General features: G+C 38.4%; 2 protein-coding genes across 11 annotated transcripts in view; one reads left to right on the plus strand and one right to left on the minus strand.

The window, feature by feature from the left end:
• On the plus strand, window positions 1-12,540 carry SLC16A14 (solute carrier family 16 member 14). Of its 10 annotated transcripts, none has more exons than XM_084529300.1 (7): window positions 1-296; window positions 1,214-1,317; window positions 3,757-3,885; window positions 4,144-4,216; window positions 5,196-5,339; window positions 9,513-10,505; window positions 12,240-12,540. In XM_084529300.1, exons 3-7 carry the CDS (start codon window positions 3,880-3,882, stop codon window positions 12,386-12,388), a joined length of 1,365 nt encoding a protein of 454 aa, XP_084385426.1. In that variant the 5' UTR covers window positions 1-296; window positions 1,214-1,317; window positions 3,757-3,879; the 3' UTR covers window positions 12,389-12,540. The 10 variants fall into 10 exon arrangements, with proteins under 10 accessions (XP_084385426.1, XP_084385434.1, XP_084385427.1 ...); XM_084529301.1 differs by having other exon boundaries at window positions 3-296; window positions 3,654-3,885; window positions 4,144-4,420; XM_084529302.1 differs by having other exon boundaries at window positions 3-296; window positions 3,744-3,885; window positions 4,144-4,420.
• Window positions 12,346-23,971, minus strand: part of FBXO36 (F-box protein 36) — a gene marked incomplete at its 5' end in the record, with an annotated part of 16,160 nt that continues 4,534 nt past the window's right edge. Inside the window, 4 exon segments of the mRNA XM_084529258.1 lie at window positions 12,346-16,825; window positions 20,320-20,492; window positions 22,750-22,835; window positions 22,837-22,856. Of these exon segments, the coding sequence (XP_084385384.1) occupies window positions 16,616-16,825; window positions 20,320-20,492; window positions 22,750-22,835; window positions 22,837-22,856 (489 nt within the window). The 3' untranslated portion in view covers window positions 12,346-16,615.

A 23,971-nucleotide genomic window follows, 5' to 3' on the forward strand; every position in this document is an offset into this window, starting at 1 on the left:
CTCTCTCTGATGCGTATTTCTGGCGATAACCTGTGCGGCAATAAACTTCATCCAGCCACCAGAGTGTGCATGTGAGAGGACTGCAAATCTCCTCAGCCAAACCAGAATCAGCCGGTACCGCAGGAATGAAAGAGCGTGGCGATTTGAAGCCGCGGGGAATGGCAGCCAGACGGAGCAGGGGGCGAGCCGCCGGGGGAGCAGCAGCAGCCCCCAGCCCGGCCGCGGGCTGCAGCAGCAAATAAACAGCCCGGCGGGGGCGGCGGGGCCCAGCGCCATGCGGGCCGGGGCCCGGCGGGGTGAGCACCGGGGAGGAGCCGGGGCCGGGGCCGGGGCCGTGCGGGGGGCCGGGGCGGGGAGGCGGCGGCCGCCCCGGTGCTGCGGGGAGCGGCGGGGGCTGCAAGCGGCGAGCGCTGCCCCCAGGCAGCCCCTTCGCCTCTGGGGCGCGCCGTGGCGCTGGTCTGCAGGAGCGGGAGCTGCTCACGGCTCCGGGGAAGCCCGCGGCAGCCGAGGGGCTCGGAGCAGCGCCGAGGTCGGGGTGCAATGATGAAAGTTACCACGCCCAAAATACGCTCTGCTTTTAGCGACATTTTTTCAGTGCATCTTCAAAACACAGTTAGGTGTGGCTTAGCGAATGGGAAGACTGTGGAGCAAAACTTCCTCTTTATAAAGCGCTGATGAGTTATCCTGTTCGATCCCATACTTTTCAAGGCAGAGGCAATCAGGTACTGCAAGAGGTTACCAAAGACTACGTAAATTCTTCATCACGTGGACTTTTTATATCCAGATCAGAGGTATTTCCGATAAACCTGTTCAACTTCAAGCCAGGGAGCCATAGTTCCAGTGATGGTACGGGGAACTTTGGTGTTTCTCTGCTGATTTTGGTCTTGTTATAGCACCTGCTAAAGCACCTCTCTAAAATAGCTCATGAGTCAGATTTTTGAAAAAAGCTCAGCGTTTATGTGGACACTAACATTTGGGCCAATTGTCTAAAAGCTGAGTGTGTGTGTGAGCATACAATATAAAAAGCTTTTCTGAAAAAAAAAGTCTAGCCCTCCTCCAGCTGCCCAAGCAAGAATCCTGATTCTCCTCTATTTAAATACAATCCCTTGTGAGGGTCTGTATTCAACACGTACTGTGAGCGGGTCTTCACTACCTTGCTCGCTGGGGGAGTATGTGTGGCTTTACAAATCAGCTACTGTCACTTTCATTGCAGTTTCTCTAGGATTTCACAATTGCTACGAGCCTCTTGGGCTTCTCTGCCTTCTGTGATACTGTGTTCTTGGCAGTGCTGTGGTGTGGGAAGAAGGCTGAAGGCAGGTAAGAGCATTTCTCCCAGGTGCAGTAGGCTACAGGGCGATGAGTCAGTAGTGGGGAGAGGAGCCTGACATCCAGTCCTTGCTTTACCCAGAGCCCCAGAGTTCGTGCAGTTACTGGAAATGACCTTCTGTGCTTTTGAGTGTATTCACTCTGAACTTGTGACATTAGTGGGAAGTTAGTATAAAAGTAATAATAAGCAAGAATCCAGTTAAAAGGGAAAATATATGCATTATCCCAAGCTTTGTGGGGGCTGATGCATGCCTGACATCAGCTCGCATCTAATCAGGGTAAGCCCATTCTGTCAGGATGCTTGCATTTTCTTTGCTGTTGCGAAAATGAGTGTCATATCTTTTAATCTCAGTGCCAATTATTTTTGCTTTAAATCATTTTGAATATATGAAAGAAGTATCTATATCCTGTCCAAAGAAGGATTTTTTTTTGGTATCCAGTATGAGATTCAGGTGCATACAAAAAAACAGTCAAAAGCATGAAAGAGAAAGGTGAGGTTCCACACTGAATCCTTACTCTGAATCTTGAGTTACATAATTTTGTGTTCCATTATCTAAGATGTACTGTAATATCCATCATACATTTTCACTAATCCTACACAGACTATGGTTATCAGCTTGAAATTGTCCTTCATTCTGCTATTTCTCTGTCTCTCTCTCTTTTTGTCTTTCCATTAGCATGATTATGTGCTATCTCTGTTACATTTGTGCCGTTTGTATTTCTTTCGAGTGGGCTGAGTCCTCCGTAAGTAGTCATATAAACTGCATCAGTGGGGGATCTGGCTCCCAGAACCTTAATAAGAAAGGGTGAGAATGCTATCTTAAACACCTACCCTCTGTAGAAGAAGGATTAAGTATAATTGTAACTAAGGCTGTCCCAGGCTGTCCTCACGGTCATCCCCTCATCTTCATTCAGCGTTCCCCTCAGCATTCCCCTCGCCATGTATACAATCCTGCCTCAAACACCCTGGCGGACCTCCAGACAGATGACTAAGCATAATCCCTCTTCTTTTTGCTGCCTGATTTGGAAAGAAAAAGCCAGTAAGTCAGTTCAGTGTGTATGAACAGGCACCCAGGTGTGTACTCATCATTTGATCATGCGGCAAGTGTTAAATGTACACAGTTCTTGTCATTCCTCACTGTCATCAATACTTTCCTTCTCTCTTCCATGGCCAAGTTAGGGCTAGTGATAACTTAGTCCATGAAGAGTATCCATGGTGAAGAACTGGATACCAGGGGAACATCTTTTAGCTCCCGGTTTGTTGTATGAAGCAAATCAGCGTGCTCCTGGAGGAAACCAAATGTTCAAGTGCCCTTAGCTACCCACCCTTCCCTGTACTGCACGTAAGGGTTCTGTGTCACTTAACTTTGAAGGCGACTTACTGAGCGGCCAGCATGGACAGGTTACATGCACGGGCAGTTTGTCACTGTTTGTGAAAATAGCTTTGTCCAACCGTCTCTGACTCCATCTACGTGTTAATATGATCTGTATGTTTATCTAGCAATGAGAAAAAATAGTTGGGAAAAGTAGTAACTTAAGAAGCAGAATACACTCATGTATTTAAAGAGAACAGCTCAAATTTTCATTAGTAAAGAGTCTGAGTTATTCCATTATCTGTCAATGCATTGTGCTGAAGGGCTGGCTCTGAGCTGGGAGACGTATCTTTTGAGAGCTCAGAGTACACGAAGCTTTTTAAAACAATTTTTGGTAACTTCTCTTGTTTGACTATTGTGAAGCTGATGGCTCTTCCTATTTCTCCAGAGAAAAAAAGAAGATAAAAAAATTACAATCTTTGGTAATTTGTGTCATTACACTTATTTCTAGTCTCCATGGAAACCTATGTGATACTTGACAGCCATGTAACATTTCAATATGTTGCAGAATAAATCAGATAGAGGGAAGATTTGGTTCTGCACCTTGCCTGTTACTCAATTAAAAATTACTTGCAAATTGTTTTGAAATTATTTTCACATTGTGTTGTAATCTTCACACAATAACAATGGACGAAATCAAAGTAATCAAATCAAGCTGTTATGGCCTGATCCTACATGTCTATGCACATAGCTCTGCCACTCAGTTTGATTCTGAAGGCATTGACATTATTTTGGAAGAATTCATTGGTTTTAGTAGGATTATATGGATTAGCACTATGGAAACTGAGAGCATAATCGTAAACTGTTTGTCAAAGTAACTCTCATAAAAGTTTAAAGTTTGCCAGAGAGGAAGTAATAATCCTTTCTTTGTAATTTATATAAGTAAAGCTTTCAGAAAATTAAGAACCTTAAATTTTATCTTTCTCTCTTCCCTGTTGTCCTTCCACTACTAAGGAAAACATACATCTCAAAACTAGTTTCCTCTGAAAAAATACAGTAATTCAATCCACCTTCCTCTTCAAGATTTCCTTTTTTGATTCCAAGCTTTATTCACTAGAACACAAAGACACATAATCTTACTGGGACAGCAGAAGGTGATACAGAGAAGGAATATACAGAGAGAGACCAGTCTGTTTCTGTGACCACAGTCAACCCATGAAGAGTGAGTGCTCTCAGCCACATGCAAGTAAGTAAATACATAACAATGGAAATAATGCGACCTACTGGCAACCCATAAGTACTCCCACATAGACAGCCATGATAATAAACAGAAAGATAAGATCTATTCCAATTAGAGAATTTGAACAACAAAAACTCATTATTCACTTTACAACTGCACTTAAAAAAAAAGGTGAAATACAGTTGTGATTTCTTCACCATAACCAAGCTACAAAATTGGATCATTTTGAATGTGTTTTGAAGTTATTTACTGTATTTATTTCAGAATACTGTGGAGAAAATGTATGCTAGTCGAGAGGATATTGGATACGATTTTGGAGATGACTCAAAAGTTGGAAGTAAGCCAATTAAGCCTAATCCAAACATCGATGGAGGATGGGCTTGGATGATTGTACTTTCCTCTTTCCTTGTGCACATACTTATTATGGGGTCCCAAATGGCCCTTGGAATACTCAACATGGAGTGGCTTGAAGAGTTTAATCAAAGCCGTGGCTTAACAGCATGGGTTAGCTCCCTTAGCATGGGCATTACACTTATTGTAGGTATGTTCCAATGTCATTTATTTCAGAGCTACAGAGATTTTTAGAATACGTTTGTTGCTCATCCCTCAAATATTTTCCTACAGTTTTCCAATTTATTAGCAGAGCTTCCCCATTTCTCCCGAGTTGCCTTTTTAATTTGTCGAATCACTTGTGCAAATTTTACAAGTTAGAAGAAAATAGGGACAACAGAGAAGATGGTAGAGAAGACAATTTGACTAGGAGACAGCATGAGCAGGAAAGGATTGTTTGTGACTCCAAGGTCTCATGAGAATCAAGAAAACAAAAAATCTGCTAAGCTTGTGGACCTCCTCATACTCTGTGAGGAAAGAATGATGTGAGGAGAGTAACCCAAATAATATCTATAGGGGTATGTATGCATATACAGACCTCTGTTTCCCTAAATTAAGATTGAAAATGTGTTTAGGTCTGCCTAAAACACTCCACTGAAAACAAAATAAAGTATTTGCTTGTGAAAGAAGGTCTGCACTCACTCAGCGTTCATTTTGGGGAACAATGTTTTCATTTTGTCTTCTGTTTAAACCATTCCTTCTTCACAGAGCCATTTTGATTTTAGGTCTTATGGGTATTTGCTTGGTTGGTTGAATTTTTCTTTCCAGGATTTTAAATGGTAATAAGGAAAATAAACTGAATTGCCTGAGTAGTGTGATGTTTAACATTTTGTTTAAAACAACATTAATAATCTTCACTTGAAAAAATATTAGGCAATGCAGATATTTAAATAAATAGCATAGCATTTTTTCTTGTTCTTTAACAGGGCCTTTTATTGGTTTATTCATTACCATGTGTGGGTGCCGCAAGACAGCAATAATTGGAGGGATATTGAATGCCCTAGGCTGGATATTGAGTGCCTATGCCTCAAATGTGCACTACCTCTTCCTTACATTTGGAGTGACAGCTGGTAAGCTATACTAACATTTGAAAGTTCTTTCAATGATTTTTGATTGCTTTGGAAGTTACCTGGGTGAGCAAAGAGGGAAGTTAGACTGGTTCCTGCAAAGTTTTTCCAAATTAAAAAACAAACAAACAACAACAACAACAACAACAAAAAAAAAAAAAACACAAAAACTTTTAATTATGGAATATAACTTGACTTTTGTTTTTATCTTCTTCAGCCCTCATGTGATCTGGCACAGTGTTATAGTCAGAGAAATAAGAGACAATGAGCAGCATCCTTGATTTCAGTAGAGTTATTCTAGTTCTGTCACAGGCTTTACAGACTGTTATCTTTTCAGAAAGCTTATTTATTTACACAGTGGATTGGGCCCAATGGCTTTCATTGTCATTTAAATCTACCATGTGAAGATGGCATTTTTACCAGTTTCTTCCATTTGAATATATTTGATGGTATTCTTACTTAGAATAATGAATGTAATCAAAACTCTAACAAATGGAATTTAAAGATAGTAAAATACTGTTGAACCGTATATCTAGCTAACTCCTCTCTTTGTCACAGAAAAAAAACAGCTAGTATTTCCTCAGGTGTGTTGTGGAGTTGCTACATATTAACAAAATACAAGAATTTGATAATTGTGTACTGTTTCCATACCCATTTTAAAGGGTGTTACATGTATGTTTTTAATGGGTAAAAAAAATAAAAAGAAAAAAAATAATAATGTCTTTCTTGCAAGCAGATTATTGTATTTGTTTCATGTACTGAATCCTTGTTAGTATATTTGATCTGCCTGAATCTGAACAATGCATGTAGTCATATTTTATGTGTAATTTTTAATAGTAGATATTCATATTACATCAACAACCACTAATAAATGGCATCTCATTTTGCTACATATTCTGGGTGAGAGGTAAGGAAACATGTAGCATTATTTCCTGCTGAAGGTTTGTCAGAGGACGCGATACTTTGGTTATGACACACTGCTATGTAACAGTAGTAATGACCATTGAGAAAACATTCCAAATAATTTTAGAACTAGTCATTTTCACTCTTCTATTTTAATATGAAATTATGAATAGGCAGGCTTGTGGGGAACAGAACACTTTCCTCATGTGTGAGAAGATGACAGGAGGACAGAACAGGGTATTAGTTATTACCAGTGAGGTAATGACAGTAGACAATTCAGGTAAGCATAGAGTATTCCTCTTTTGAGACAAAGTTAGGTCTCTAGGAAACCTTTTTATATATAGAAACCAACTGAAATTTAGATAGGCATGAAAGTTTATGCATTTTTATTGAAAATCAATAGGCTAGTGCCTTGGTGCTCTTTTTCTTGCAAAATGTGGCTTTTTGTGAAAATATTTAGCTAATTCCAGAAACTACGTGGAAGAATCCAATATTATCTACTTAAAGGATCACTCCATTTTATTCACTGTTTCCTTCTGGAAAGAGAAATTGTTAATAAATATGAAACAAAAATATTAAGTTAATTCAAGTAAGAAGTACACAATTTGACCTTTAATTATTATTTGAGCAATAGTAAACAATTCAAGGGACTTTGAAATATTATTCACTACATGACTAATATGACAGAAGTGCAACAGTGACAAAAAAAAATGTTTGTGGTCCTGACAATGGCTTCAGTACCCTCCATTCCCTCAAACTATCCCTTCACACAATTTCAGAGAAATCTGCAGAATTTCTGTACATTTTTTTTTTTAATCTAGCTGGATGGAAAAAAAATGAAACCAGAAAGGATCACTATGACAACTCTTTATACCAGCACACCATAGATTTCCATAATGTTGTAAATTTCTAAACAAACAGCAATAATTACAGGCAAGGTTTTGCCCTTTTGGCAGTTTCTGTTCCCATACGTATTGGGTATGTTCAGGCAGACAGGAACCTACACTGCCGTTGTTTCAACTGCTTGCTGCTTTTCAGAAAGAGCATATCAAGAATATTAGACAAAAAGGCAGAGATTATACAACCATTTTAAAAAGTGAGGCAAAAACTGAATTTTCATAAAAAGGCTGAGGCAAATTTTTACATGAGGTAGAGATGTGATGCTGTTGCAGGAGAAATTTTGTCCAGAAGACCAGTGTAGAGATGCCTGAGATGTTTCCTCCAGCTCTGCTTGATGACAGCTCTGCTTGCCATCACCACATTCAGCTGCTTTATTTGCCATTACCTCACTGTCCCCACACTCACTGTCCCCTCGTTCACTATTTCTTCACTCACCATCCCCTCCCTTGCTGTCCCCTCACCATCACCTCACTCCCTGTCTGCTCACTTAGGATCACCTCACTCACAGTGCCTTCGCTCCCTGTCCTCTCACTCCCTGTCCACTCCACTCATTTCCTTGCTCCCTAACCCCTCACACCCCATCCCCTTGCTCACAGTCACCTCACCACCACCTCAGGAAGTTTCCTTCATGTTTGTACAGCTGTAAGAGATCAGGCCGCTGTTTGTGTACAGTGGCTGCCTCCTGCTGCAATTACTTCTGGGCCTCCATGCACGAGGGCTTGCTAATGGCCCTGTTTTTCCCTCAGGCCTCTGTGACCAGCCATGTCAGATGCCCTCATGCCACCTGTCCCCATAGTCCCAGTCTTGCCTGCGGCCACTGCCACCCCCAGCTCCATCCCAAAGCACCCCTCACCTCAGAACCTTTCGCCTCCTCCAGCTCTTCATGGCGCCTGCCCTGTTCCCTGTCCCCTTGCCTCCTGGCCGCCAGCCTCACCCCAACCCCATGTGCTCTTCTCCCTGTGGTGGCAGTCTGGGGGGCAGAGGAGCCTTCCCTGTGGCCGGGGGAGTTAAAAAACCCTCGAGGCCCACAGGAAGGGGAGAGCAGAGCCAGGTCATGCTGTGGCACCAAAGTGCCAAATCTGTGAGGAAAAGGAGATGAAGAGGCCTGTAGTCCTGTGTCTGCGTAACAGTGGCATGCCTTTGCTTGTAATTAGACCACACTTTGCTATGTAGCCCACAGAGTGGAAAGATAAAATTGTTAATAACATTTTTTACTTCACAGGGTGTGCATACAAGTGCAGTAAATACTGATGCAAGTATGAGCCCAGGTGGATGGGAACAGGGTGATTATAAAGCTGTTTTTTCAGCCTGTTGCACAGCCAACGGCAGGCCAGCCTGGCAGGCAGAGAGATTGCCTTCAAGTTTTCAGCTGGATTAGGGGAGGGAGGCACAGTGTAAAACAAAAGTCTGATAGTGTGTTTGCATTGACTAGAAATAAACACAAACAGGCATGCCAGGTCAGCTCTGACCATGATACATTGCAGTGATGTTGAGGTGATTTTTTTTTCAGGCATTGCTGGCATAACTGCTCTTCTCGCCCTGATTTAGCTGTGGGATGTAATGCAACTAACTTATCAGCTGTTTAAGAAAGCTTTTTTTATAAAAAAAAAAAACACTGTTCTAAATTATGACCATAGTAAACTTGAAGTTATTTTCTGCATACACCAGTATTCCAGTCCTCTTTAAATGTCAGGAATTTGCTGTGAAAAAAATTGGGCAACTGTTACCTTTACTGATGTGATTGCATAAGGCTCAACATTTCCTGCTTAAAACAGGTATCGTTAATATCCCGTTTTTTAAGAATATGCCTGTGCAGCAACTGTGTAGCCCTCCCTGTACTTCCCTGGTGCAGCAGTGCCTTGAGAGAAACATAAAAGCCTCCTGAGGCCCTACCACTGGGCTAAGCCCCGTTGCTGACGCCTGAAATGTCTCATTGCCACTGTGGCTCAAAGGTGAGGAGAAAGCCTCAGTGTAGATTTTCATCAGATGCAAGTATTACAAATACGGATTTGTCAACATAGGTTTCGTTCATGGTTGTCTCTGTATTAACTCTCACTGATTTATTGTGGGATGTTTGGGGCTTTCTGGTGGTAGCATGTGGAACTGAGATAAAGGTTTTATCTTCCTTGTATTTCAGTTTTCCCAGTAGTTAAATAGCAGTATTGTATTCTTACTGGAACAAGTACCACAGTTTTTGGAAAACACTACAAGACAGAAATGAAAGTTAACATGAAAATTGAATATTTATTCTTGATTTTACTATTATGCTTCTGCAAAAAATAGGAATAAACCTGATTAATTTTTCACTGCTTTTTTTCTCATGAAGTTCATGAAACATGAAGTTCAGATTTATTTTGATTTTTCTTTTCATAGGTGTTGGTAGTGGCATGGTTTATCTGCCTGCAGTGGTCATGGTAGGACAGTATTTTCAGAAGAGAAGAGCACTTGCACAAGGACTGAGTACCACAGGTACAGGGTTTGGAGCTTTTTTAATGACAGCCTTACTGAAGTATCTCTGCAGGGAATTTGGGTGGAGGAATGCCATGTTCATTCAAGGTGCAATCTCCCTCAACCTTTGTGTCTGTGGGGCACTTATGAGACCACTATCCCACAAAGATGTTAATGAAAAATATGTTGTGAGACGTAATAGTGAAAATAATCAGGCAAAAGCTCTGTCCCATTCTGCAGAGACTTTAAAATCTAATGGAGTCATCAGTGAAGAAACAGACAAAAAAGAAGAGGCAACAAATGAAGAAGTGCTTGACAGTGTTAAGCACATAGAAACTGAAGGTAAATCTAGAAGTGGAAAGAGTATGTATGGACTGCTTGTTCTTAAGACAGCAAGCCAGCTGACGGTTACGGTCAGGAAGGGCTTTGGAATCTGGTACTCCAGTTACTTTGGAGCTGCATCGTTGTTTACCAACAGAGTATTTGTGGCCTTTGTAATTTGGGCTTTGTTTGCCTATAGCAGCTTTGTCATTCCCTTTATTCATCTTCCAGAGATAGTCAAGCAGTACAATTTATCTAGTCAGAACAATATATTTCCATTGACATCCATTATTGCCATTGTGCATATTTTTGGTAAAGTGATCCTTGGAATCATCTCTGATCTCCCTTGCATCAGCACTTGGAATGTCTTCCTCATGGCTAACGTCACCCTGGTCACCTGCATTCTTACTTTGCCACTAATGCAAACATACATTAGTCTGGCTGTGATTTGTGCTCTAATAGGATTTTCTAGTGGCTATTTTTCCCTAATGCCTGTTGTGACTGAAGATTTAGTTGGAACTAAACACCTTGCAAATGCCTATGGCATCATCATCTGTGCCAATGGAGTATCTGCATTGCTTGGACCACCCTTTGCAGGTAAAATGTTCAAATTTCTGACCAGCAGTTATTTGTTTTATAACCATCTGACTTGTTATGTTATTAAGCTTTCTTATGCTATGAACATTAACAAAATTACAGCTTTTCTAGAATGGACTGTAACATCCAGCTTTCCATTGCACATATAAAGAACACATTTGCTGCTTACTATTCACACACTACAAATTACCATCCTTGTAAACAACCCCAAATCTATTACAAGCTGTCCTTTCAATGGTATGTTTCTTTAAGATATTACCATTTTTTAAAATGACAAAGGATAACCAATTTTTATGTGTTTGTGTAGTATATGCGCTGTATATACAGTTAGGCCTAGATGAAAATGGTGAATAGCTTTCAGGGTACGCAGGTGTTTGTAGTATTAGCCTCAAGAATTATAAAGTGTGTCTGGGCTTCACCATTCGAAGCTGGATGTGTTGGTTTGACTGACATGGCTTTGCCTTCCTTCAGCCAGTGGTATCTCCTTTTGGGACCGCACTCCTTGCAATCTCTTTACTGGTATACACAGCAGAAGGCAGGAGTGTATGTGGTGTTATCCCTAAAGTTACTGAGGTGTAAGCAAACATTCATTATAAATTTTTTTTCATAGAAAGATGTGGCGAAGTATGGTGGGGAGAGTTACAGGTACTGATGGTCAATACTGTAGCCAGACCATGGCAGTCTGTTACAGATACGCAAACCAGAAGAAAGCTGTAAGAAGCCTTGTAGCTAATGGCCCTGGTCAGCCAGGACTGGCACTAGGCTGAATGAAAGCCAGCTCTACCGTGAGCAGCGCAGGAAAGCTTAGAACGCTCTCACTTCATCTCCCCAGCACTGAGTAAGCTGAAATGACTTAGGAGAAAGCTCATTTAGTATCCTTTGATAAGCAGCAGGTTTTACTCTACCATATCTTCTTTTAGCACCTCTCAGTCTGTGCTGAACATATCTTTGTATTTGGTCATTAGTAAGGAAGCAAATTGGATGCAATTAGCTGGTGTAAAAAAAAAGTTTCTGATCTTGAGATTACATGGCAATGCAGCCGGAATTAAATGAGAGAATTTTGCTATTTTGGGTTCTCAAACCTTTTTGAAGTAATTTTAATTTTTTTTTTTTTTGTTCTGTTTTTTGTTTTTTGTTTTTTGTTTCAAAGGAATTAGGGTTGGAATGAGAGTAATTGCAGTACCAGGACTTTCTTTTGAAAAGTCTTTTATCAGTACATGAGTCTTTGAGCAAGCTATTGGGAATGCACAAGGCACAGAATTCAGGCTAGCCTGCATGACACAGTAGCAGTATGGGGCATTTTTCCAAAGAAAATGGTAGGGTGGAAAAAGTAATTGGTTTGGGACTCCAAAATGTCAAAAGTCAGACCCGTTGTACTAATTTATCTGAAAAAGTACAGTTTTACAGTGAAGATTGCTCATATTCTTAGGATGGCACATAGCTAAACCCATTTTAAGACTTCCATAAAAATTCAGTGAGGGAATAGGTATTGCAGCTGTTTTGGGTTATGGTGAGTGAACAAGAGGTTTTGTTAACACATTTCTGTTTGTAGCATCTAGAGGAGAAGACAATCAACACTTCTTTTTTTCTTTTTTTTTTTTTTTTTTCCTGCAAACCAACTAAGGATTTGACTGAAATGTCATGTAAGAAATCTGCAAGACCATTCATATACTCCCATACAATTTATCTTTTTGTCAAGCTTTGTAATGAACATGTTTTGTCCTTATTTTGCAGGTTGGATCTATGACATCACACATAAATATGATTTTTCTTTTTACATATGTGGCTTGCTGTACCTGGTGGGGATATTATTTTTATTTATTCAACCTTATATTGGAAAGAAGCAACCACAAGAAAAGTCTACTGAAGAGGAACAAGTATAGAACAAATTTCAGACTTTTTATAGAATTTATTTCTTTCCATGTTTCTACTGTACAGCAGTATAAAGCTGAAACCAACCACATTGAATTGTACTTAAGTGAAAAGCAAATGTGCTCCAAAATGCTAATAAATTATTAGAAATATGCTTTTAAAATGACTTAAGATCTTTTACTTCAGAACTAACAAATATAGAGAATAAAAGCACACTGACAGTCTTCTAAAATTGGATCAGAGCTGGAATTAAACTTTAATTTAACCTTAATTCTTTTAACTTTTCACTGCTAACCATTGGTGAAACTCCACTGACTGCAGTGCAGTTACTCCTGATTTACACTAGTCCTACAATCAAATTTGATCAGGATACAAATGATTTATAAAAATCCTTCCTATTATGTATTCTATCTGATATAAGATTAGTAAGTAAATATGAGAAAATGACTGTATTTCTTACCTGGCTAGTGCTGCTGAATTGCTAGTATAATACTTCAATTAATTCAATGTATTAAAATTTGCTATTCTACGATGCAAAGCTGAAGAAAAGTTCAGAAAGATTTTTCTGAAAGGGTTCTCTACTTCAAGTACTTCAAGGTTTTTTATTTTTAGTATTTTTTTTTTTCTTTTTTTCTATTTTTATATATCAACTGCATGGTAAAGTAGCCATCCTCAATACATGGACTGCATTAGAAATGCTCTGACACTTAATGCACCTGAAGTAAAACAAACATAAAAGCAAATCCTGAGATCTGATGGAAAATACTAATTTGATTCTTCAACAGAAATGATAAGCAGCAACATTTCTGATGATCTGTTCCACTAGTTGCACATGCATGAGTTGCCACATTCAGATAGAGCAATTTCTAATTTCAGATTCAACAACTTCAATAGTTACTCACAGTTTATATTGATGTAACTGAGCACAGAATTTGTACCTCTGTATATACAGTCTTCTAGTTTTGCTTATGAGATTTAGCTATGTTACTATGAACCACATCTGATCTAAATTGCCATAGTTGTAGTAACTGACCTGGAGCTGCTGCTGATCATACCTATATCAGGTACAGAGACACCTGAGATGAGAACAAATACCTTCTGTATTTTTACAGGCATGCTTTGGAAAGATAAACTTTGTCTGACTCGTTTGCAGTGTTTTAGGATACAGAAATAATTTACTTAAATGCACAATGGCTCCTTTATCATAAAAAATCTGAAATTTAAGAGAGAAAATCTTTTGTTATGGTATACCAGGTTCTTAAGCCTGCCTTATGGTTTGATACCTTACAGTGGAAGCATCCCACCATGATTCCAAAGACTGGAGGATATTTCCAGAAGCAGTTTGAAGTTTCTGTCTGCTTTCTGGATGGGACAGGTAAAAGTATTAAAGAAACAGAGCTGGGCAAAATGGCAAAATGAGCCAAATATACTTTTAGAAAGAACTGGACTACAGCCTGTTAAGTTTTGTTACAATTAATTTTAGAACAAAAATATTGAATTATGATCACTTGTGTTGCTGTATACAAGCACACCACAAACTATCTAAGACTGGTCATGTTTTAGATGATTATTCACTAGAAAATCAGATGTTGCAAAGCATGGAAGAACTAAGACAATGTAAAATATTTAAATAAAATTTCTTAAACAACGTTAAGCATCTGGTAATTAATGCAGAATATTTTGTGTGATGCTACAAGACATCATACACCTCAGCTGTGAGAGGTGAGGCTGATATTAATTTTCCTATATCAAATAAAAGTGTTTGTTTGTTTTCCTCCTGCTAGCTTTATGAATATTTTTTCATGACAAATCAAGTACTTGGTTTAACACTAATACATGCTGCTAGAATTTAAAAACAATTGGTATTATTCACTTATATTGAAGAAATATTGGCACACAGTTCAGTGTGAAATATTATCACTATACAGACATTCTCTGTAGCTGCACGGTTGATTAAAAAAAAGTTCTGAACCTCAAATCCCATTGTTCTGTATCGTAATTCACCAACTTAGCTGTGCACTTTTACAACTGTTGGCAGGGACATACTTTGAAATAGGTCACTGAAGTGAAAAAAGTTAAACATAAAACCCTCAAGAAAAAACAAACTACCTTAAGATCAGTTCTCTGATACAATATTTATGGCCTATGAAATCGTCATTACAACAACTGAGATGGCAGTGAACTGCAACATGTGGCATGAACAAACAGCCAGTAATTTCTTAAAATCAGCTTTTTTGCTACAGAAAATCTTCATATGAACTTCACTGACATCAGTTCTTTAGTTACAGATTTAGTTACAGGTTTGTCTTGGTGTGAATGCTGCTACTAGCTTATCGGCTATCTTTCATTGGTGAAATAGATGTATTAAAGTGATGATTTGCCTCATTTTTTTTTTTTGAAAAAAAAAAAAAAATGTACCTGTTATACTTAAAGCTTCACTTTGCCTTTAGCTAAAATCAACTTTGCATATTATGTAATGAATAATATGTTGTTCACTTCTGATATCTGCAACATACCTTCTTATAGAAGTCCTTAATGGGCTGTAAAATGGGAATAAACATACATTACCCTAAAATTCACTTTCTGTTCATTTACTGATTAAGTTAATTTCTTAAACATGAAAATGAAGATTCCCCTGAAAAATGGTTGTTCTCATTTCTGATAACAGAAGGGACAGATACATGATTATTTAAAGAGGCAGGAAGGTGGGCACACAAATCAGAGTGAAATTAGGATTTTAAGTAATATTAACTCAGTCTATATTGGCTAGCATGGTTTCTGAACCTGAAACTGCCTAAATCTGTTTTGATGTCACAACTTAACAAAAAAGTAATTGGTGGTAAATTTACAGAAAGTGAGAATAAAGGGTCTGTTGCTTAGTAGCTCTGCTCACATACCATATTTCTTAAAGACATCTCTAAAGCAAAGTTACCCTTTGCAGTGTTTTATTACACAGAACAGAAATTTCATGAATACAGTATTTTATGCAGATCACAAAGTTTTGTCATTGTTCTGAAAGGAAATAGTCACAAGGAGCAAAGAATGCATTATTAGTTTAACGTGGAAATTTTCTACCTAAAGAACTATAATCATCAAATTCTTCAAGAATATTGATATGTAGTTGTAGGACAAAATAATGTATATATAAATTAACAAACATCTTGTAAGAACTAAAATGCAGCTTTATAAAGATATAAAAATATACAGAAACACTGTATTTATTTTTAATGAATTTACAAAATTCATATTTAATACTTGACATTTTTTAAAAAGTTGTAAATATACGCGTTTAAACACCCTTCAGATATTACACTTAAAATACTGCAATCACTGTTTTTAATGCTCAGATCTTAAGTCTAGTCAATGACAAATGGTGTCTTAATTGATGAGTACTTTCAGAGCAACAATATTTAGCCTCTTAATTAGTGAAGCTGATTGTTGTGGTAAGGCTATAATTCAGTAAAAACTGCTTTCAGTTTAAAGCACTCTTAACTAACCATCATTACAGTTTCATAAGATAGCAAATGTCTCCTATCAAGTATACAACTCCACCAATAGAAATCAAATACTTTTAGAAGTTGCTGCATCAGCAACATCAAGGAAAACTTCTGCCTCAAGGAAAAAGAAAAAAAGCATGATTTTGATGGATTGTGCAGGATGAGGAAGACCATTTGATTGATACCCTCGGTCACCAAAGAAATTTCTTCCTGTTGAAAAAATGATTATTTGCTTGAAAATTAGAAAAGAATTTAAAATATTTCAAAATACATCAAACTCTGGAACCAGCTACATGTTACTCACCCATAACCATTGAAAATTTACCATGGTGGACAGTAAAATCCTCAGCATTCACCATCCACTTTTGTAGGACAAAAAGATTGCTGACTTTCTGCCCTATTCTGTATAGGTAACGATACAGAACAAAATACAGAAGTCAGAAGGATGAAGTACAAAGGAACCACCACCTCTTCTACTATTAGTATCTTACGACGCTGAGGATAATACGATTTCAGGATGTCTAACATGTTAAAGGTTGTATTATTTACATGTTGCTTCTAGTACGACGTGTTTTGTTGTTACTCTTTTAATCCTTTAATTAATCTGCTTTCTCTAATAAGGATGAAAAGTCAGTATATATGACCTGACAAGTAGCAAGCCCACACCTTACAATGGTTACGTCAATGAAAAATGCATCTTTACTCAGTTTCTTGGTTTTAAGCATCTTGTTTCTGCCTCCTTCAGAGCTGCAGCTGTAGCTGAATTCTGGTTGTGGAGAAAAAATGTTTCCAGCCCATTTCCAGTGCAAGATCTTTGATTTCAGGTGTAATCGTATCATACAAGTTCTCCACAATTTTTTTTTTTTTTTTACCATTGTGTATTACTGTTACATGTCTAGTTGTAAGAGAAAGTAAAGGCCTAAAATCATCATTTGGCTTATTCATTCCTAACTGATCATTTTATTTGCACAAAATGTGATCAGACAACACAGCCACCAAATACGGGGGTCACTCTCGGTGTAAGCTGCTTGCCTGCTGTCTTGGAAGACGCAGCATTAGGAACAACTCACAGTAATGTCAGCGGAAGTTTTGCCCAGTGCTATTGACGCAAGATATGACACTTCTGTGAAACATGTGGAGTTTCATTTGGTATGACATCGAAGGCCTCTCTAGCACACTACAAACAGGGCAGATGTAATGCCACAGACTTTCCTGGTATGTAATTCCTATGGTCCCACTGAAATCTGTTCAGCTGTGTAAGCTTACACTGAAAAATTTGGCAGGATGTGGAAGACAAATCGCAAATACAAACTTGTTTTATGGTAAGTAAAAGGAGCCAAATGCGTTTGTTCCTGGTCCTATTCACAATTGCATTTGGACTTATAACAGAAACACTCTTTCAGAAGCCTTAAGCAATTAAGGCCATTCCTCAGGAGATGTTTCCCCCTCTCAGAGTGCCTCCATAAACAGAATTGTGTGGAAATGTTACATTTTAAAGAGGCAGAAAAAATGACGTCCAGTGTTCTTTAAGTCTCTGCTCTCTTCCCCTAGCCGTTCTCCCGCTCCTGCAGAAGCAGCCGGCGCTCAGCCAGCAGCTCGGCCCAGCCGCCCCCCTCGGCGCCCCACTCCTGTCAGCGCCCCCAGGGCCGGGCCGGCGGTCGCGGCGCTGCCCCGGCTGCCGCCCGCGCCGGGCCCCGGGCTCCCCCTGGCGGGAGTAGCCGCCGGCAACCCGAGGCGGCCTGGCCCGGGGCCGGGGCCTGCAGGGCGGTGCTGCCCGCTCGGGCCGCCTGAGGTCCTCTACAAAATAAACCGAGCCTGAGCCCGAGCTTGCGCCGGGAGGCACTGAGAGGCCTCTGACAGCGCCTTTGGAAAACGCGGTCGGTGCCTGAGCGGCGGGGGCCAACGCAGGGCCTCCGTGCATCGTCTGTTTGAAATGCGCTGCTTCTGTGTCACTGGGGAGGAAGCGGTACCTAGAGGAAAGCGAAGGCCCTTCGAAATACAGATTGGGTACCCTGGAAAGCCGAATTTTTGCTAAACTACAGGGAGAGGAGAAACGGTGTCACGCTTTGGGTAACAAAGACCAGTGCTCAGCTCAGCCTGTGAGGGTGTCAGACGGGACGGGAGCGCGGAGCCTCTGACAGTCCTGGGGCTGGGACTGTCCCTCAACACCTCCCGTCCTCGGGGCTCAGCAGCAAGGCAGGACACCGGCAGGACACCCCGCGGCCAAAGGGGTCAGGACACAGCTGCTGCTGACAAACCCAAGGGTGGCACGGCAGCCAGCTTTTCCTTCCATCCTTCCTGTGGAAACAGCGTGCCTGCTGCAAAAGCCTCCAGATTTTTTCATTTTCCACCTTCCCTGCGCTTTTTAATTGTAATAAAAATTTGATGTCTTTATGGTAGAGTACATGTAACTTTGGTATACTGTTTTCCCCCGTTTGAAAATCTGAACGTGCTATTTCATAATTCCATACAGAACAGCACACCAACCTGCACATAAATTGGTCTGGAATTAAAACATACCATTGGGACAAATTTTTATTTTTTAAAAAATACTGCTGAAATGAGGGAATCAGAGCATACCATTACCACTTGTAATAGGTTATTTCTTTGTGCCAAAACTTTTACTATTATGCAAGTTAATACTTTTTAGGATTTTGGTAAGTTCCAGAACATCCAAGGCTTTGTGTTAAACTAATGAAAATTTTATGGCCCTCCACAGCACCTAATCCTACTATACTACATGCTCTGCAATTGACAGATGTATATTAATAAATAACATAACTTCCATCCATTCTCTTCCTCTCCTTTAATCACTTTTATTGTCTCATCCTTTACTTGTTACCCAGTTGCAGAATCAACCCTTTTATCCTCACACTGAAGACATGAATTCAGCAAGCTTATCTACCTCAATCTGCCCTTCATCTCTAAATTCATGACATGCACTCTATCCTTATCTCGGCATTTTCTTCTGCACTGTCTGTACACTGCCTTGTATGTTTTGTGCTCACTTGCACTCACACTCAATAAACTCACACCCACTAAAGAACCTGTAATGTCTTTCCAGCCATACCATAGGAACAGCTGTACAGCCACAGCCTCTTGAACTATCAGCAGTCTTTCAGAGAATTTTTCTTGAGCCACATAGACTCTAAGTAATAAAAAGCCTGTGAGTAACCTCAGCCTGGCACAATTTGGAGTCTGTACTCTGTACCAGAGACATGTCCTGTTCTCCATACTAAAAGGTTAATCTGTCTCTCTGAAGCCTCTCCAGCTGTCACATCAGTTTCAAGATGACTAAACCTGTTTTATCTTCCTCCTAAGGTCTCACCATTACTTGTGCTTTCAGTAACTGTAAAACCCATAACTTGACAGGCTTCATTCTAGGTTCCTACAGCACCCCTGGGGATAAGAATCAAGTTATTTTTCTCTTTAATATGCTTAAATGCAATTTTGAGACATTCAGAGCTGCAGAAATAATCTTCCTAGATTGTGGCTCTAAATATATTATCTTTCCATCCTTCCAATTACCTGTTGCTGCACTGAGCAAGAAGTTGGAAAGAGTGACCTCTCAAAGACCATTCCAACCCAACCTATGTCGTCCTATGATTTTTCTCTTTTTCCACCAACAAATTGTTCCTCATTCTTTTGGGACTTCCAGGCTCTCTTCCCCTATTTGCTCTCCATCATTCAGCATTGAGAGTCTACCTGTAGCTCCAATGAGCCAATAGTGACAACCTCTGTTGTTTGCCGTTCAAATTTCCAATTCAGCATGTTCGTACTATTTCCCATACTCTCCTGATACTTGGAAGTAGATTCCAAGCAAGCTAGCAAGCACAAAGTCATTTCTTTCTCCTCTTGCACCTCTTAAAGCTCCTTCATGCAAGGTCTACAAAACTCTTGAAAAAAATTCTCTTTCCTTGTGTTCCTGTATTTATTCAGAATTTTAGGTCTTTTGCTAAAGGTTTAAAATGTAAGCTCTCTAGCAATAGCAATAATTTGTTGTTTATTAATGAGTCTAGCATAAGGGAATCCTGGTCTGTGGTTCGAGTTCATAGACGCTACAGTGATACAAACCATAATACAAAGCATAGCTTTTACATTTCAAATACTCAATCCTGGAAATTGTGCATAACATCCAACCATGAGTTACAGTGATATTTCCTGGATTGTTGCATTCATTACATATAACAAAAAGCCTGCAGGATAAGTGCCATTTCTCTAACAGCCTAAGATCTAGTTTTCATTCTTCACGTTTAGTTGTTTGTGTACAGATGATTATTGCGTTGTCACAAACTTAAAGTAAAGTAGACAGATTGATGATTACGGTAATATGAGATGTAACAAAAACAACATACTGCAAAACAAGGCAAAAATTTTAAAAATTTATATATCTATGTGTGTATGTGTACGTATATATATACATATTTATATATATATATATTTACCATTTCAAATCTGCATGAAACTTGAGAAAGTCTGGCAATATTTTCAAGTTCCAGAAAGGAAATGATGTCCAGGAGCAATGGGACAGGAAGCCGATCCAGGAAGTCGTATTTACCCCGGCAGAGATTGAGGACATGTTCCAGAACCTTGGCACCAAACAGTACAGTAATTTGAACTGTGATTAAAAAAAAATCCCAAGAGACAACAGATTTGTAAAAGCCTGAAATTTCTTCCCAATAATCTCACATTATTCACATAAACAATAATAATAATAAAAAAATCAGCTCTAATTTTTTGCTTGTTTTCTAGAAAAAAGAGCACATAATATCTAAAAGTAAATATTAGAAATAGATAACATTTCCAATTCATATTGAGAGTTACCAGTATCTACAGCTTATGCAGTAAAACGTGGCTATTAAAACAAAATGGAAAAAAAAAAAACAAAATCAATAACACCCCCCGTACATAGAGCAAACTCATTTCAACTGAGAAACATTAAAACAGCAGCAAAGCTGAACTGAAACTTGCCCAGATCCATTTTGCCCACTTGTCCACATAGATATGTATATATTTACATAAAATCTGTGCTATTTATGCAAGAGGATGTTACTAAAAGAACTGAAAAATTACTTTAGCTGCATGCTGTGGGGAAAATGATGGCTCTGACATGAGAAGTCCCTCCAGTTATGCTTCTTATCTTGCATAAAACCAGTAACATAAAATTGAAGACCATCATCCTCCATAGTGACATGACATTTTTTTGACTTATTCACATTGAGATCCAGTACAACACCAAATTCTTTTTCTATGGATCTGCTACTTAATGAGCTTCTTCCCATCCTGCATGCATACAGTTGATTATTTCTGCTTCAGTTTCTGCCTTGGAACTTGTTGTTTAGAACTTAACAGTTTCTTCAGATCGTTTATCTAATTTATCAACTTGCTTTGAAATAAATTTTAATAATGTGACATAGTTTGGCTATTTTAGAAATATATTTAGCTGTATTTATATTGACTTATATACGTGTATGCCAATTACTGTAGACCTAACAATGGAAGTTACTCCAGAACTCCAGGTTTTCTGTAAGATTTTTATCCTGAGTGCTGCATACTACTTGATGACTTGTACTCTTTGTTCATTCACCCAGAAATTTAGATCTCTCTTCTTTTGGCCTACACTACCATGAATTAATTTTCCTTCCTTGTAAAACCATAATGAAAATCTAAGCATACACAAAATCTTGCTCTTATCTCTTGCTTTATTGAGATTATGAGATGAAATACGGTATCTTGAACTTCACTATCCAAAAAGAAAACAAAAATCAAAACAAAGATGGATATGTATAGTTGTATTACTAGTTGATATAAGTTTACTAGACTGTGAATGTACATTCTAGAATGTTTATTTCTTAAGTTTTCCATTGGATACTTCAAATGCTTGTATAGGATATTGATTAAATGTTCCATTTCCATGGGGTCTATTCTTCCTAATCCCACTAGAAATAATTTAAACTTAAAAAACAAAACAAAACAGATTTTCTCAAAATAAATAAATAAATAAATAAATAAATAAACAAATAAATAAATAAATAAATCTGTGAATACTCAGATGAGGAACAGGTTAACTCCCCTAGCAGGAGTCAAAAAGGAGCTGTAAAAATATCTGATTGTATGGAATGGCAACAGCTATGGTTGGAAATAATATCAATATGACAGTACAGCAGCTGAACAAAATAAAATATCTGTATTTTATGTTAAAATTTTACCAAAAACCAGTGGGAAATCTCCATGCATAATTTTAAATGCAATTTTAGAAAAAGGAAGAAATAACTAAATGTTAGGAAGGAAGAACAGCTGTGGCTTTCAATACTTCCTATAGGATACAAAACCTCTGAATAATCCCATCAACAGAGACTTTCCTATTATCTTTCTGGTTTCCAGGCTTTGGAAAACAGCTCTATACATTTACATTTTGAGGTTTATTTAGTAGCATCCCCACCGCCTTTCTATATTTGGCTGTATATTCCTAAGCTCATCTAACACCCGTTGCACTCGGTGTAGAACAGCTTGGGAATCCATGTAGCTCAAGACATGGCCATATGAATAAGCATGCTGGCACAGAGCACTATAAGGAGCTACCTAGCTATTAACAATAAAAATGTTTCTTTCTGGCCTATTTTTGTTGCTAATATCTCTGTCATTTGTTCTTTAATGAAACTATCAGTGTTGCTAGGATTTATTCTGTATTTAAAGTTACTGTTATGTCTTTTTGTTTTTCTGCTCTTCCTCCATTAATCTATATTAATGAATTCACATACAAAAGCCTGTTAGCCAAAGCAATCACATCTTTCATTAAAGTTATTACAGATCCTTATTGCTAGATTATTCCATTATATGCCACAGCAAATTTGTAATTATTTTTATTATCTTACTATGAAGAGATGAATCACTCAAAAAATGCTCCTGGGATTCTTTAATTTCTCCAGGTTTTGACTCACAAAATTTATTCCGGAGAGATCATCCACCACCTGAAAATTACCTACAGCTGGGGAAGAAAAAGAAAAAAAAGGCAAGAAGAAATGAATAAAGCTCCATGAGATAAATACTTTACTAGGATTCAGGATTCTAGTTATGTAATTATTTCTGCATTCCCCAAACAAAGTTATCATAAGGGATCAGGCCATGGTTTCATTAACAATGGCCTTACAACATGCTTCAAAGGAAAATAAATATCCTATAACGCATCTAGACAAGTGTGAAATGTTTTTACACACAAATAATTTTTTTCCAATCCCTGAATGCAAATTGCTTGTAGAAATTAGAACACCTTTAATGACATCTCAACCTGCAAAATGATGAATAATCTTTTTATTTTTCATTTAGTGGCAGAAATACAGTTGATCAGACATTAAATTAGGTCATTAAGTAGAAATACCCATTCAACTGTTCAAGCATTCAACAGTGACAGCATTAAAGGTTGAATTGTTGTTTTAACATTTTGTCAAAATTAACAGGATAGTTCAAGCGTCAGCACTCAGACTGCCTGAAAACTCAGGAAAAAGCTCTATAGAAGTACACATTTAACTCATGTTCTGGGAGTTAAAAAAGAAAAGATTACAAAGCTTTTTTTCTTTACAGAATACAGTTGAGACAAAAGATAGTATAATATACCTAGTGAATTATTTAGCCATGAAATGATGGAGAACAAGTGGCCCTGGATACCAGGAATTCTCCCCCAAGTTCTCTTCAAACATCACATATATGCTTGAACAGTGTCAGCTTTTAATATCTACTTTTGCTTTGTTGCTGTCACAGCTGGGTCTACAGGAAAGCGAAGTGTCTTCCTTCACGTAAGTTGCTTCCTTCACATAAGTTGCTGGAAAAGATCACGATACAAGACAGAAGTTGGACTCAGTTGCTGCTGTGGTAAAGTTGGAAAAAAAAAAAAGGTAGTCTTACTAGTATTAAATCTGTGTTATTTGCTTCCATTTGCTTGATACAAGTCAGGATTTTACACTGGTATATGTATACATAGATTCCTGACATACTAAGTGATAAATTGTTTGTTTTATATACACCTATGCATGTTTTCTAATGTACACATTGCTGATATTCCTATTTGTCAATCTGTAAATTCTTATTATTTTTTTCTAC

The sequence above is a fragment of the Aythya ferina genome, assembly GCF_964211825.1.
Source record: "Aythya ferina genome assembly, chromosome: 9".
Classification (NCBI taxonomy): Eukaryota; Metazoa; Chordata; class Aves; order Anseriformes; family Anatidae; genus Aythya; species Aythya ferina.